Source organism: Gouania willdenowi, chromosome 11, assembly GCF_900634775.1.
Source record: "Gouania willdenowi chromosome 11, fGouWil2.1, whole genome shotgun sequence".
NCBI classification, from domain to species: Eukaryota; Metazoa; Chordata; class Actinopteri; order Blenniiformes; family Gobiesocidae; genus Gouania; species Gouania willdenowi.
Window position 1 is genome coordinate 15,848,166 of NC_041054.1, and position 15,377 is coordinate 15,863,542.

General features: G+C 38.1%; 1 protein-coding gene across 1 annotated transcript; it reads left to right on the plus strand.

Annotated features, from left to right (window-relative positions):
• The first annotated feature begins 626 nt into the window (after positions 1–626).
• snx10a (sorting nexin 10a) lies at positions 627–5,546 on the plus strand. Its single transcript, XM_028461572.1, has 8 exons — positions 627–692; positions 858–1,024; positions 2,430–2,476; positions 4,405–4,491; positions 4,584–4,684; positions 4,771–4,869; positions 4,991–5,185; positions 5,265–5,546. Exons 3-8 carry the CDS (start codon positions 2,444–2,446, stop codon positions 5,428–5,430), a joined length of 681 nt encoding a protein of 226 aa, XP_028317373.1. The 5' UTR covers positions 627–692; positions 858–1,024; positions 2,430–2,443; the 3' UTR covers positions 5,431–5,546.
• The last annotated feature ends 9,831 nt before the right edge of the window (positions 5,547–15,377 follow it).

Genomic DNA, 15,377 nt, shown 5'->3' on the forward strand with positions numbered 1-15,377 from the left:
ATTAATTCATTAATCTGAAAATAAGGCCTTAATTGTCATTAAAGTGTCTTAAATCAATGTTTCGAAAATATAATTTTATGATTGTAATTAGTCTCACATTTCAAAATGAATGATAATTTTTTTTTTTTTCTTTTTAAATGTATAAATAACATGGGAAAATGTAAATTTAATGAAAACTGCCCATCCAACAAAGATTTTTATTATTGGCTTTTATTTTTAAATTTTTTTTTTTTTTTTTTTGTTATTTTATAGATTTCCAGCTATTTTTGTTGTCATCCTGTGTTTATGGAGTGATTTTGATTATTTTAGTCAATTTTGAAATTTTTTTTGTGTATATCTTACTGTCATTTTATATGTTTACTTTGGGGGCCATCAGTTGACCCTAACCCTATGTAACTGATGTGGCATTTGTTATGGTCTTAAATTTAATTTAAAATGGCAATAAAAGAAAGCCTGTAAAAAGTCTTGAGTTTATTTTGACTAAAGCTGTAGGAGCCTTGTTATACAGCCATCATTTATTTAATGTAGCCTATAGATAAACCGTAGCTAAATAGTGACTGAAGTCTTGTGCTGACAGTTCCATCACCTTATATCCACATCCTCCTCCTCCTCCTCTTCCAGCACCAGGTGAAGCCATTTAAACTGATTAAAGGTGATTGGACAGGTGTGCAGACAGGATACACTAAACACAGGTTTGGATAATTCCTTCCCCTCCTGCCTGGCTTCACTGGATGCAATGCATGTAAAAAAAAAAACCAAAAAAAAAATAACAAAGAAAAGAAAAAAAGAAATAATTTTAGTGTTTATTTATTTATTTATTTTTAATTTGAGACTCTCTTTGTTTTCTTTTGTTTTAGCTGCTGAGGATTTGTTGGGAGAGAAAAGCAGGCCTCAAGGGGTGGTTTGGAAGTTGGCGTCTTATCAGCAGTGTCAGCAATAACTCGGGCCAGGCAGGGCTCAGCGTCTGGGGCAGTGCTGGTTTCTCAAACACTGGTTCACAACCGTGGAAGTGAAGAACGACAAGGTAGGACCTCAGTAAAGACTCTCAACAGGTTCTTGTCATTCTCATAGTCAAAATATTATCATAAATGTTGGGTTATTTTTTTTTAGCAAGTTCTTTCAATATTTACAAATATTTGTTACTTTTTAAAATGTATTTTATTAGTCATTTAAGGAGGTTTAAAGAGTACTGATATATCCTACTCAAGTAGTAGAACTGTTACTTGATTGAAATTGTACTTGAGAATAAAAGTAGCTCAATTAAATAGTACTCAAAGTAAAAGTTAATAGTTAGTTTCACCACCCAGTCCCATGTTTATTGCTGGTAATAAATCTTGCCATGGTTCCCTTATACAGTAAACATATAAACTTAAAAAGGAAGAAACCAAATCTACCACAATTCCACCTTCATTTATTTTCCACAAAGGCATCTGTAAAAAGGTTTGTCGTATGTACAACTTAAAACATAAAATTAAGTTACACCAATGAATTTAATTTTAAAATGATCAGGCTCTATGTATTCGAAAACAAAGAAAATAACCAGCATTCATTGCTGTTTTTGCGCGGTTCATTACGTTTAATCTCATTGGTCGGCTATGATGCGATGCATTCGATTGTTGTCTGGTCATTTCATTTTTTTTTTTGTGTTTTCACAATGTCATTTAAAAAACAAACAATAATTCACTCAGTAACGGTTGGATGTAGAAATGTAACATATTACTTACTACTTTTAAAATGTACTTAAGTGCAAATAAAATTACTGTTTAGAAATGTACTCCAAAAAAGTACAAGTACCCATAAAAGCAACTCAGTTACAGTAATGTGAGTACTTGTAATCCATTACTTTCACCTCTAGTAGTTCATAAATTTAATTTGATGGATTTAATCCTCAGTGACTTAATTTAGAATAAGTTTAGTTTTTTTTTGTTTCATACCATGAACCCACAAATGTGGTGTTTATGTGCATGTAATTAGAAATCATGTATGTTTTGTTTGCCATTATCTGTAGTTTTTAATGTGTGGTGGGGAAATGGGAGCAATTCATTTTGTACAACATGCATTTGTTCAGCTTTTTGTCAGTGAACTAAACCGACTGTTTGCAGTGCAGGTCACAAAGCTTCTTATTATTGAGGCATTCGGGGACTTTAAGATGCTCAGCCCTGAGGTTTTGCTTTGTATGAGCTAAATCCTTATTTTCCCCTTTGTTCCGTATTATCTCACATTACCTCTGAACTTGCTTTGGAGGTATTTATTACATTGTGAACTTGGTTGATCAAAACCTGTGTTGACAGGATGGAAAAAAAAAAAAAAAAAACACACACGCACATATATATATATATGTTTAGTGCAAAAGATGATAATGGGAATCGCAAGTGCTTTCCAGGATAGAAAGTTTAAAGCCAGATTGTAAACTTGTTCATTTCTTGCAGGTTTTGTACATATAATGGACAGTATACTAGAGAATATTGGCAAAACGGTGAGTAAGAAAATGCTTTTAAATGTTTTCCTCTCAGAAAGGTTGTCTGTTGTATCTTGGTTGAAAGTGCATACAAATGTGTTTGGATGTGCATGTGCTTAACAAATGGATACACGAACATGTGCAACAGTTATTCAGTGAACGTATCAATTACCATTCACTGTACAGGGGGAGGGATTTAGTGACTCTTGGATTTCAAAACTAACAAACAATTCCATGGGATGCGTGCAGTGTTCAGGGGGAATTTGGGACTTTCTGTACATAATGGCTGCAAACCATCCAGTAGAGTGGTTTGTAGCAGTTTGGCGGCCAGTATAATGTTATAAATATATATATGAAATGAGCTTTATTGTAAATATAATGGACTGGTGTCCACCTTAATATGGAGAAAACCTGCTTGAACAAAAGTGGTTTCGTAATACATTTAACCAATGGTGCGACTAACGGATCAGAAAAAGTAATGTTACTTTAGAATACAAGATACGAGCAAGTGAAAAAACCTCAGACAAAAAGTTTGTTTATTATGAACCATATACAACTTGCATTTTGTGGCCCACTGGTGTCTGATGCGTCAACAGACTCCGTATATAGCAAGAAACTGCTCTGTCTGAGGTGAATGGATTTCTGCAAGTCATTGCATTATCACATCTCAAGTAGCTGAAATATCTAACATCTGACAAGGTTATTTAAGAAGTCTCTCGGTGGTCTTCACTGACCACAAACTTCAGTCAGGAGGGAGGAAATAGAAACATGACTTTACCCAGAGTCTCATGACCACCTTATAGTTTTGCATAAGGTGGTCATGAGTAACAGTGTTCTTTAGGTCTTTGGCTGCAACTGTTTAGCTTCTATTTTGCTTTCTTTGCAGAGCAAATCTTATAGAAAGTGTCTATTCGTCCGGTTGTCGCACAGACATCCCCCGATGCTATTAGTACAGTTACCAAAGTACACGTACGTAGGGTCTTAAAGTTAGGTTATAACCCTATATTGCAACAATTTTTAGGGTTACATTTAGGGGTGTCCTGATCGGATATTGGTCCAACATTAGCCTGAAAACGAATATCGTATTTTTATTTCTTTTTTAATAAATTTTTAATTTAATTTATTCAGTTGTAGAATACTGTAGATATTATGTAACCAATTGGTTAATTATAAATCGGTCAGTTTTTTTTTATACCTACTGTTGTTGAATATTGTTCTGTTTGAGTAACATCACTTGATCAAACATTTTCTAACATTCCACATGACAAAATAAGTTATTTTTTTTTTTTTTATTAAAAGAAAAAGAGAGAAAAAACAATGTATGATTTAATGCTGATATCGGATCAATATTGGTATCGGCCGATACGCAAGGCTGCAATATCGGAAATGAAAAAGTTGTATCGGGACATCTAGCTAGGTTTAGTCTTAGTCACGTGACCTAAACTGGCCAATGAGGGGCGCTGCTTACAGATAGAATGTCGGTATATTAATACGACAACCGTACGGTTAGCTACTGCCTATTTTATACAATAACGCTGTGAACTAACATTGTTTTTAAAGTCTTTGGTAAAACTTTCTCCCCTTACCCAGTTTTGTTTACCAGGCTTTTAATCGTAGGCATTTGAAGCTACTCGCTATAGGTTCCCATTAGCAGATAATTATCTTAACATTGTTTGGCCTACACCAGGTTTGCCTGAACTCAATGAACTTTCACAGTAATAAACCTCTAGAAAACCTTTTCCCAGTGGTGAGAATATCAGACATGAAGGATTATGTTGTAAGGAAAAGTACTTAATAGTGAGATGTACATTGAACCATATTTATTGGCCACTTATTGCACCGAAATAGAAACTTCCCAAAGCTCTGTAGCATTGTTGTAATGGATGTATATAGGTGGTTTACGTTTTGCTCTCTTACAGGCACTAAACCCCTCTTTGTATTTCCAGGAGTTTATCAGTGTTTGTGTCCAAGATCCAAGGCTCCATAAAGAAGACATGTGGCACACTTATGTAGATTATGAGATCTGTTTACACGTAAGTCCAACTTACAACACTTGTACTCATATTTTCTGAAGTGTTTTTGGGTTTTTTTTTTGTCGTCTGATGATTGCCCCGTCACTCTGCAGACAAACAGTATGTGTTTTCGCAAAAAGAGTTCCTCAGTGAGGCGGCGTTACAGTGAGTTTGTTTGGTTACGTCAGTGTCTGGAACGGAACGCTCTCATCATGTATGTTCATAACCCCAAATATAAAGTTCACCATCCCGTGGCTCACGGACTGCAGTGACTCTTATTTTGTTTCTTCCTGTCTGCAGGGAACTACCAAAGTTGCCTCCATGGAATCCTTTCTTCAACTTAAGCAATGCACACCATGTTGTTCAGAGAATGAAAGGCCTTAAAGAGTTTTTAGAAAAGTGAGAATTACAGCTATGCAAGTGTCTGTAACCCTGTGGGCCTGGGATTCTCAATAGAAATATTCCTTTATACTGTGATCACTGATGGAGATGGTTTCATTTCCTATCCTTTCTTCTCTAGTGTTCTTCACACACCCTTGTTGTTGTCTGACAGTCGGCTCCATCTGTTCCTCCAGTCAGAATTAAACACTAAAAAGATTGAAAAGTGTGCGCTGGGAAAGACCAGATACACGGTGGCAGAAGCCATACAGCGTTCCCACAGTAGTTACATCAGTAGATTAGAAGATAAGGAGTCATGTGACTCAGACTATGAAAGGTAAGACCAAGGGAAACACTTCATCATGAACAGTGACTATAGTTTGTGTTCTTAACAGATTCAATTCTCTTTAAAGCAGCTCTTCATCCTCGGGTTATGGAGTAAGTCTCGAGACTCCAGCGCAGGATAATAGTGTTTCCTTTTTCCCGGGCGCTGACGGACATCTAGAGCTGTGCAGCTGTCTGTCAGAGTCCATCCAGCCCCCGACCCCCGAGCTGTATGACGACTCTCCATCCTCCCTCTGAATGTCACTCATAAATGACCCATTATACAACGTCAGACTTCCAAAGTTTAAAAAAAAAAAGCTTTGTTTTACATATGTTACCTTTGATTATTTGTTTTATAACTTGCAACATTCTCTTAATCCAGTACCCTTATCATTTGAGTAGCCTGTACATAGTTTTTGTTTTAAAAGAAAGCATAAAATGTACCAGATCTACATTTATTTTGATGAACTCTTAAACGTTTCCTGTGTATATAGTTTTAAAAGGCACTAAGGCTGTAATGAGGTTTCTAAGGGATGTTTTAATGGATAATATTTGACTTTTAGAACTTTAAGGATAAATAAATTGTCTTTTTTTGAAGAAAACAAAAAGTGTCCATCTTCAATTTTTATGCATTCCAGTATTGTACTCTGATACATGCACTGCTCCAACAGTCCAATAGAGGGAGTTAGGATATCAGGTCAACAGGATCTCTGCTTGAACACAGGAGGGAAATGACTTCTCAGAATTCCATTTAATGTGTTGTCCCAGGTGATGGTGGGATTTAGATTAAAGTGCAACATGTCTGCATTTATAGATGCAAAAATCTCAACATCAAATTCTTCAACCTACGCATACAAACAGAAACATTGGCAACACATTGATATGTCTGATGTAGAGGTTTAGTCAAACTCGAGGGCCGTGGGCCAAATCTGGCCCACGAGTACTTTTATACAGTTTGTGTAAAATTAATAATTACCAAAAAAACATGAATGAAAATTGTTACATCAGTTTCTCTAAATTGCCCCCCAAAAAATGAGTTTTCCTCATATGTGGAAGCTTGCAATATTTCTATTACAGTATTTTTAAATTGCCTTGTTTTTTTGGTTCCCCAGACCTTGCAATTTTTCAGTCAAAGAATTTCACACAGATTGAAATAAACATTCCATAATTTTTTTTTTTTTTTGTGCAGTATTGATTTTTTTTTCAGTTTTTTCCTTGAGTAAATCTGTATTTTTCTGGTTTGACCAAACTGGGTTTTAAATTCCCCCTGCATTGAAATGAATGCATCAAGATTATTTGATATCAATGACTGAAGATTATACTTAACCACTCTGCTCTTGGTTTTCCCGTTAGATAATTTGGATTATGAATTATTGGCGTTATTCATAGGTACAAATCCCTGTCGTTGGTTTTAAAGCTTGAAGAAAAAATAAATAGTATAACATGGTGCTTTAATACTGCAATATTACCATGGCTAACAAAATGCTATATTACATCTTTAATGTGGTGTCATGCAAACTTGATGCATGAAATGTAAATGCAATCCATTGAGTCAGGTTTGTTATTGCAGGAACGGAGAGAGAAAGCTAGTGGTGGTCACATATCAACTGTCTGTTCCAGGTGAGACAGTCTAATTAAAGGTAGGCAGTAATTTAATTAAACTAAGACTGCTCCTGAGAATCACCTGCAATGAACAAGACAGCTTGAATCCATGTGTGTTACCTATGTGTGTGCATGTGTGTGTGTGTGTGCTTAAGAAAAAGGAATCTGGACAGCCTTGTAAATTGAAAGCTGATGAAAGAAGCAAAAAAAAAAAAGCTCATTAGAATTGACGCCAGTACTGGGAAGGGCTGTCGTTGCCTCCTCCACCACCAACAGCACCAACCTCTGGACTGACACGTGGCTCGGCTCAGAATTAAACCTGCCTTGTCCCCGTGTCTGTCCTCTTATTCTCTCTGTTGGTGCACGCCACCATCTCCCTGTGCGCACAGGCCATAATGAAGCTGTCAGTGTCTTTACACACCAGCCACTGAGGTGTTTTTAACACACGCATAGGGTGTGAGATGGTGATGAAGTTGTGGCTGAGTGAGCATTTTTCTCTCCTCCTCATCCTCTTGTCATCTTCACCATCCCACTGGTGTGAAGCCTGGTGTGGAGCCCCTCCGTCTCTGTTTGCTGTTGAGTTGACCTTATCAAAGCAGCTTGTGACAGTCACACACACACACACGCACACACACACACACACACACACAGAATTCTGTTCAGTGCCACACAATTTAATGACAAAAGATGAAATCCATCTGCAAGCAGTGCCTATATACGTAGCCGCAGAATAAAACATCTCATATCTTAACATTTGGATATTGAGTATTCACAGTATATGTCCATATCAGCTTTGGTAATTTATAACTCAATTTCCACTGTGCATTGATGCGCTTCATAACTCCAAAACACCAAACAAAGCCCAAACCCAATTGTATTTCAAAGCAATTAGGGTGCTCACTGGGTTGTGAAAGGCTCACGTTGCTGCAGCTCTGTTCCCACGTGTTCTTTTTTAATTGTTAATTTTCTGTCACATTAGGCAACTTCACTGGCTTCGGACAGGTGACCATGATCCTGTGTGTGTGTGTGTGTGTGTGTGTGTGTGTGTGTGTGTGTGTGTGGAGCTGATTTTAATGACTAGAGGGTAAATCATATTTACAGCTGTTTTATAAGAGGAAGCTTTCTGATGCAATACAATGAGGGTCAATATTAGTATTAGTTTATGAAGTGGAATTATGAGATCAATTAGACTCTTTCACCTGGAACAAGCCGCACAGGTCATTTTCACCATCTCCACTGCACAAAAAGTCAACAATGAATAAATCAACGAGTTATTCCGTGCAGCTCACCCATTCATATCTACTGTACGTCTATTCCCCCCCCCCCCCCCCATGTTTTTTTTTTTTTTTTAAACATTTGTTCATTTATTTGATCAAAGTATAAAAGATTGGATTAAATGGGAGGCGCTGTAGGTAATGTGCTCACCTGCAGGGTAATGTTAGACTGTCTGGGTGAGATGTAAAAGGAGCTTTGTCTTCTTAGATGATGCAATCTGATGACGTAAAATACAAAATTATATATATATATATATATAAGTAGGGCCAGAACTACTAGACGAGAGCCGTGGATCTAAAAAAGGACCGTTTACATACTGAATGAAAGACATTTTTTTTTAAAAGAAAAACAAAAAAAAGTCCTTTATATCTAAATTAGTTATGATAAAAAGAAAAGAAAACTCACATTTTTATCATTTGTTTCTGCTGTGTAAAATTTTTTTCTCCTCTTCTTTTAAATTTCATGGGTATTTAATATCTATTGCTCTGCTTGACTATTGTTGTTATTGTTTTCACTATTACTATCATTGCTACTGTTGTTATTGACTCATTTTGGTTCATCCTTGATCCTGTTGTTTTCTTTTTCTCGCCCATTGTTTACTAAGTATAGTATACCTAATGTGGGAGAAAAAAAAGAAGAAGGAAACTATATTATAGTTTCAATGATATAATTTAGCGGTAGTATAGAAAAAATGTGTAATCCTGTAATTCAGAATAAATTACTCGAACTTAAATATTATAGTAGTTTCCCAATAGTCTTCTACTGGATTTCACATTCATGCAATTTTATTTATTTCTTCGTTGTAGTTTTGTATTGTAATACATTTCTTCTGCTACTTTGAATCCTTTATCTAAAAAGTTGGTCATTTTGCCACTATACAAAAGAAAACCACATTTTAGCCGACTCTAAAATCTATTAAGTCATTTTCTAGTCTGACATCTGTGTTTAGTTCCTTACATTTCATTGCTTTATATACATTATATAAGAATGATTCTCCTTCCTCTCCTTCTTGCTCATTGTGTGCGTCGTGGGTGTTGAGGTCAAAGGTGCTGACACTCATTGTATTTGTGATTATTACCTCTAAAGTGCTACCGCATGCAGCATCATTAAAAGTCAATGCATCTCCTGCCCTGATCCCACCATCGCATGGCTTCAAACACACACACACACACACACACACACATTTTACACACACTCTGTACATTGCCACCCATTTACTGGCTAAAATACGAGCCGTGCTCAGATAAATGTCACAGGGCCATCTATCTGAGAGTGTTAAAAGTCGGCTAATGGAGATGACATATTAGCGGCCCAAATGACAGCCATAAAAAATTCCCAGCGTAGCTCGCAGCGCTGCCTGACCACTGAGGATGTGGCGGTGGGACTGTCCACAGAAACATGGAGGGCAGTCGGGGTGATGTCATATCTGGGATGGAGTTATTCTGAATCGATAAATTCTGCAGCTTGAGCCGCGATTAGCAGAATAACGACTGGCAGATGGATGTCGCCTATTTATTTAGAGCCACCACGTAATGCTGTATATCCCACACATGCACTCCGCATAACGCCTTATATGTCGCGCCGATGACCTCTGACCTCTGACCTTTGCATAGGGTGTTGCAATAATGAACCTGGTCAACTTTAATGGTTGTGTCTCTGTCAATAGCGAGCGCAGTCTGTACAATCGATGCCCCCTCTCCTGGTGCCACTTGAAGATCCTCCACAAGTATAGTATACGTGATCACCTCCTCTCCTCCATCTCTCCCATCTCTTTATTAATTACCCTTCTCTATCCGTGCGTGTCTTTCTCTCTGAGTGAATGGAGCTGTTGTAATTGCTTCTCTCTGGAGCAGTTAGAAGCAGCACAAAGGAACCGTATAGAAACCACATTTGCATTCAAGATGAGCTGAAATGGAGAGAAGGGAGGGAGCACTGCCCTCCTAACCTATCCTCAGCAGCTCCACTTCTCTCTCTCTCTCTCTCTCGTCTATTGTCTCCCTCTCTCCATCCCTCCCTTCACCTTATCTGCCTCCACCACCCCCACCTTGCCTTTTTTTCTCTCTCTCTCTCCACACCATAGTTCCCCTTGCATTGTCTTTCCAGAGTTCCAAGGTCGCTCAGAGCTTGCTCATCAGAGCAGGGTATTATACGCTTAATGTTGCTATGGATGAGCCAATTTGAGTGTGGGGGGAAAAGTGTGCACAGTAATGTGTGTGTGTGTGTGTGTGTGTTTAAGGCCTGTGTATGAGAGCGTCAGGATGTCTAAAATGTGTGTGACAGCATTTCAAACTGAAATTAATACCGCAGGAGGAAACTCAGTAATTAATGGCTCATATAATATCTATAGGGGTGGTTGATCGGCACAATTTCCCGATTTGATTCCTATTATGATTCTTGATTAAATACAAATCGAGATTTGATTATGGTTGATTATTGATCTTCCATTAAACATCAATTAGTTGCAGGATTTGAATACTTTTTTTTTTTAAATTTATCTTTTAAGTAACACCTTCAATACTGTAGCAGTGGTTCTGAAAGCCTTTTTTTGGACGTGATCCCATTTTTAAATCCCAAATTTCTGGCGACAATAAATAATATTATCGAGAATTTGTCTTTTTTTTATCAGGTTTGTTATAGTGGGTATGTTTTTTCTTCTTTTTACACTGCTTTTTATTTGAAGTAGATTTATATTTGAGAAAATTAAGGTATAGCATATCGTTTAAGGCTGTGTGTTGTGTTTTAAGTTGAAAAGGAATAATAAATAATAAATAATTTTTTTAATCAGTGAATATTTACATGGGGTCACGACCCCAAAGTTGAAAAACACTGCTGCAGTGTATTTGAAATGTCTACATTAGTAGGACTCGGTTTGTAATACAATTTAGAAAAATCTAAATAATCGATCTTTGCAGTTTTATAAATGGATTCATATTCTTCAATAATTAATCGATTATCACTATCCATGCACCACCTTTCACATCCACTGCCATCACTTGCTCTACTTCCTGTGCTGACTGATGCATGCGTGCACATGGACACACACTGACTCCCGGGGGCTCGTCTCATCCAGCTTAATAAGCATTTCTGCTATGTTTCAGTGTTCCAGATCAATACAGTTAAAAACACCAAACCAAGCATAATTATATCTGAGAAAGCTCCCCACTGTGGCTAAATAGGCTTCACCTGGGGAGGTGCTAACCATTATCATCATCACTCTGTGTGTGTGTGTGTGTGTGTGTGTGTGTGTGTGTGTGTGTGTGTGTGTGTGTGTGTGTGTGTGTGTGTGTGTGTGTGTGTGTGTGTGTGTGTGTGTGTGTGTGTGTGTGTGTGTGTGTCTCAGTGTGATCTAATAGAATTGACAAAGTGCACATCAGGATGCAGATTAAAGGCGAACTCTGAGCTATGGGATAATTTTCACAGGTGATGGAGTTCCTCAATCGCTCTGCTCCAAGTCACCTCCATCTTCATTCCAATGATCATTTATACTGTAAAACCCCAACAATGCATCACAGGCAGCAGGTTCATTTCAATACGTTATAGGCCACTTAAATCATTTTATATTGGTTTATTTATGCGCAACGATACATAAATGAAGGACAGAGGCAACATAAATTGTCCACAATTACCATTACGCGTGGGGATGGGACGCTCCGTGTGCAATAAGGCCGAGTAGAATCCTTTGTAAAAAAAATCCATCTCAGGCGACTCAGAATAATTTTTAGGTGCTTTATACACATTTATTCTGTCATTTATTTATTTATGTTTGTTCTTTGCATTACTGAAGCTTAGACGAGCTGTCAGGTTAGATCACTTAAAATAACATTTTTAATACCTCATGCTCCTATTATATAAAAGTCCTTTTATACTAATGTGTCACTTCTAAATGTTGCATCTTGTTTCTGAGCTAATATTTCATTTTCATCTTTTTGTCTTTAAGCATGTTCAGGATAAAAGGTGCTATGTTACATAAAGTTTTAAACCAGCGGTTCTCAACCTTGGGGTCAGGACCCATAGTAGAGGGGTCGCCAGATGCCTTCAAGAAATTAAGAGTATTTTTTTAAATCATTTGAGCCCATTTTTATTTATTTTTACTCTTTTTTCTGCAACTATACCAAACTTGCCATATTTTAACTCATTTTTGTCACTTTTTTTCCCCATATTTTTGCTTCTTTTAATGCATTTTTGCTGCATTACTCACATTTCTGCGACTTCTCCATCAAATTGCAATGCTTTTTCTGCACATTTTTCTCCTTTCAAGACATTTTCTGCGCTTACAAACCCTTCCCACCACTTTTCCCACCCAATGTCACATATGTTGACCCATTATTGTCACTTTTAATCTCGTTTCACCATATTTCATACTTATTTTGGCCAATTTAACTACATTACATTTCTACCCCCATTTCTACCACTTTTAAGCCAATATTGACATTTTGAACCCTTTTAACCAATTTGCAACTTTTAATCATTATCTGTGTTTTTTAAAATCCCATTTCACCACCTTTTCCACCATTTTTGGTCACATTTAACTCATTTTTTTCACATTAAAAAAAGGATTTACATCTTTAAGATGACTATATGCAGGCTCAAATAATAATAAACTTCCTGAATAACAGTGGATATTATTTCGATAAATAAATAAATGTGGTTATCACATATTTATGTAACAATAGACCATCATTTTGCTGACTTGGACCCCAAAATACTCTTCCCTTTATTCCCCCTTATAGATGGCCCTACAGTGGGGGTCCCCGGTTTCTGGAAGCCTTATTTTTTGGGATTGCAAGGTGTTTTAAACCATTATTACACAATTAAAATAAGTTTCTGTTTTGTAGTGTAATAAAGATAAACATGGTTATTCATTTCTTTATCCATTCCTGCTACTTTTAGATAAACACAAGTACCCATATGGGCCACTGTAAAAATGAGCAAAAAGTATAGAAAAAGGAAACAAAGTTGCGGTATATCCACACACAAAACATGACAGCAGGTTTGGCCGGACTGTGAAGCCAGCTCATTGGGCAGAGATATCTCAATTCTGATCACGGCCAACAAAGAGCTTAATATGATATGTGGCAGAGTGTATGTGTGTTTGGAGGGTTGTACAGGTGTTGACGAGGGAAGGAGGGAGGGAGGAAGATCCAAATGGCTTCTGTTTGGAGGGGATCGTTTCAGAGCCGAGCTTTGCTGTGTGTTGTGCATGTGCATGTGTCTACAAGCAATCTGTGTGTGTCTGTGTGTGCACACCAGGGAGGAGGCTGGGTGGGAGGAGTAGGATTTAGACCCATCATAAAGGAATTCTCCCCACCAGCCCGTAGCTCATCCCGACATTTTTATGCCTTTTTATTTTCAGGCCCATTGCAGCCAAGCCCAGAGATGTGATTTATACTGCCTGGCAGCATGGGCACTGCAGCAAGAAAGACAGATGGAAAGAGGAGGGGGAGGAGGGGGTTGCTGTGGGGGGTGTGTGCGTGCCTGTGTGTGATGGTCGGGCTATAAAAAAGGAGAGATGATGAGGGGAAAAGGCAGAGGAGAGAAGGAAAAGAGCGAGGAAGACTACAGCAGAGGAATCAGGGCATGAGGACTTTTCCTCTTGTCTCCTCCTCCTCCTCCTCCTTCCTCCTCCTCCTTTTTTCCCCCCTTTTTCTGCTACATCGTCACCTCAAAGTCTGTCGCTATCTAATGAGTTATTGGCCTTGTCTGACTCAGGAAGAGAAGCCACATCTCTCCACCACACCGGCGCCCTGACAGCCTGAATCACCCCCACTCACCAAAACACCTTTTTCTCCATCCACCCCCCCCCCAACTCCTTCAGGCATCCAGGACACTCCCCCCTCCTCCTCCTGTCTGCCTGAGGTGTGTGAAATATTCATGGTGCTCCCATTGACTGGGATGGGAAGTATTGGGGAAAGGGGGGGGGGGAGTAGGGTTTGACAGGACTGAGGTGTGAGGTGGCGAGGATGATGGGGAGGCCGTCGCCCACAAAGAGACAGCTCACTTACAGGGAACATGGACCAGGAGGCAGGGGGGTGATGGGGGGGGGGGGGGGGGCACCAGATAGAGGTGGTGGACAAAGGCAGCAAGGGTGTGAAATAGGAGGCAGGTGAATGGCAGAGAGAAGGGTGTGTGTGTGTGTGTGTGTGTGTGTGTGTGTGTGGCAGTTGTACTGTCTCTGCTCTGTAACATCTTTCTCTGTCATCTAGAAGCCTGAGAGGAGATGAGCTGCCATGCCGACTGTCGTTCATCCATCACAAGAGACACAACAAACACACACACACGCCTCAATTTTTGTTCCTTACTATATTCTACATTTTCACATCAGATAAAGCTTCTTTTTTTTATTTTATTTATTTTTTTGTCTCCTTCTCGTGCCTTTACCATAACTGTCACAAAAAGTATTTTAGAGAAGGAATTGCCATCCAGACTCAGCTTTAAATGAGAGCAGAAACCGCTGAAACCCCCTCCGTTTATTACCCCATTAATCCGTGGCTATTTTGCCCAGAGACTGAGAATGAGTTTCTGAGTGGCCATTGCTGTCTTATTCAAATCATTCATGTGTAATCGCTAAAGAAAAATGCACTGGTGTCTAAAGAAGCACATTATTGTGTCCTATAAAAGGAAAAGAGAAGAAAAGTACAACAATAATAAAAATATTATTATTTTTTAAAGGAATCATTCATTTTCACTTGCCATTGGTTTAATAGTTAATTCAGGATGAGACATGGTACAGAGATGGATAAATGGTTTATTTTAAATTGTGAATGCAAACTGCCTTCATGTTTGTTTAAAGGTTACCAATTCAATTTTATGTCCTGCGATGGACTGTCCAAGGTGTACCCCCTGCCTAACGCCCATTGAGAGGTATGGAGAAACAGGTCTGAAAATGGATGGATGGATGGATGGATGGATGGATGGATGGATGGATGGATGGATATACAATTTAGATTACTCGGAAAATATTTGAGATTTATAAAAGTGATATATTTGCACTTTTAGGGTTTGATCGCCTGAGTAGGACTTATGATGTGATGCTTTTTGCCTTTTGACTCCAGTCAAAACACCTGTATGTCACATTATATAAAAATCAATAAACTAACCTGTGTCTAATGATTTTGATTTGATGCTGAACAAAACTAAACAAAACTAAACAAAAAAAAAAAGGATCCACACTGGCAGTGGCAGTCCGTTAATACGTGGCTCGTCTGTCCACAAATGCAATTCATTCCAACGACTATTACAGAAAATAAAGGACGTTTATGAATCATCAATTCTATCTTCTATGTCTTCTGTAGTTATACATTATGTCAGATGTGAGACATTATTTTAAT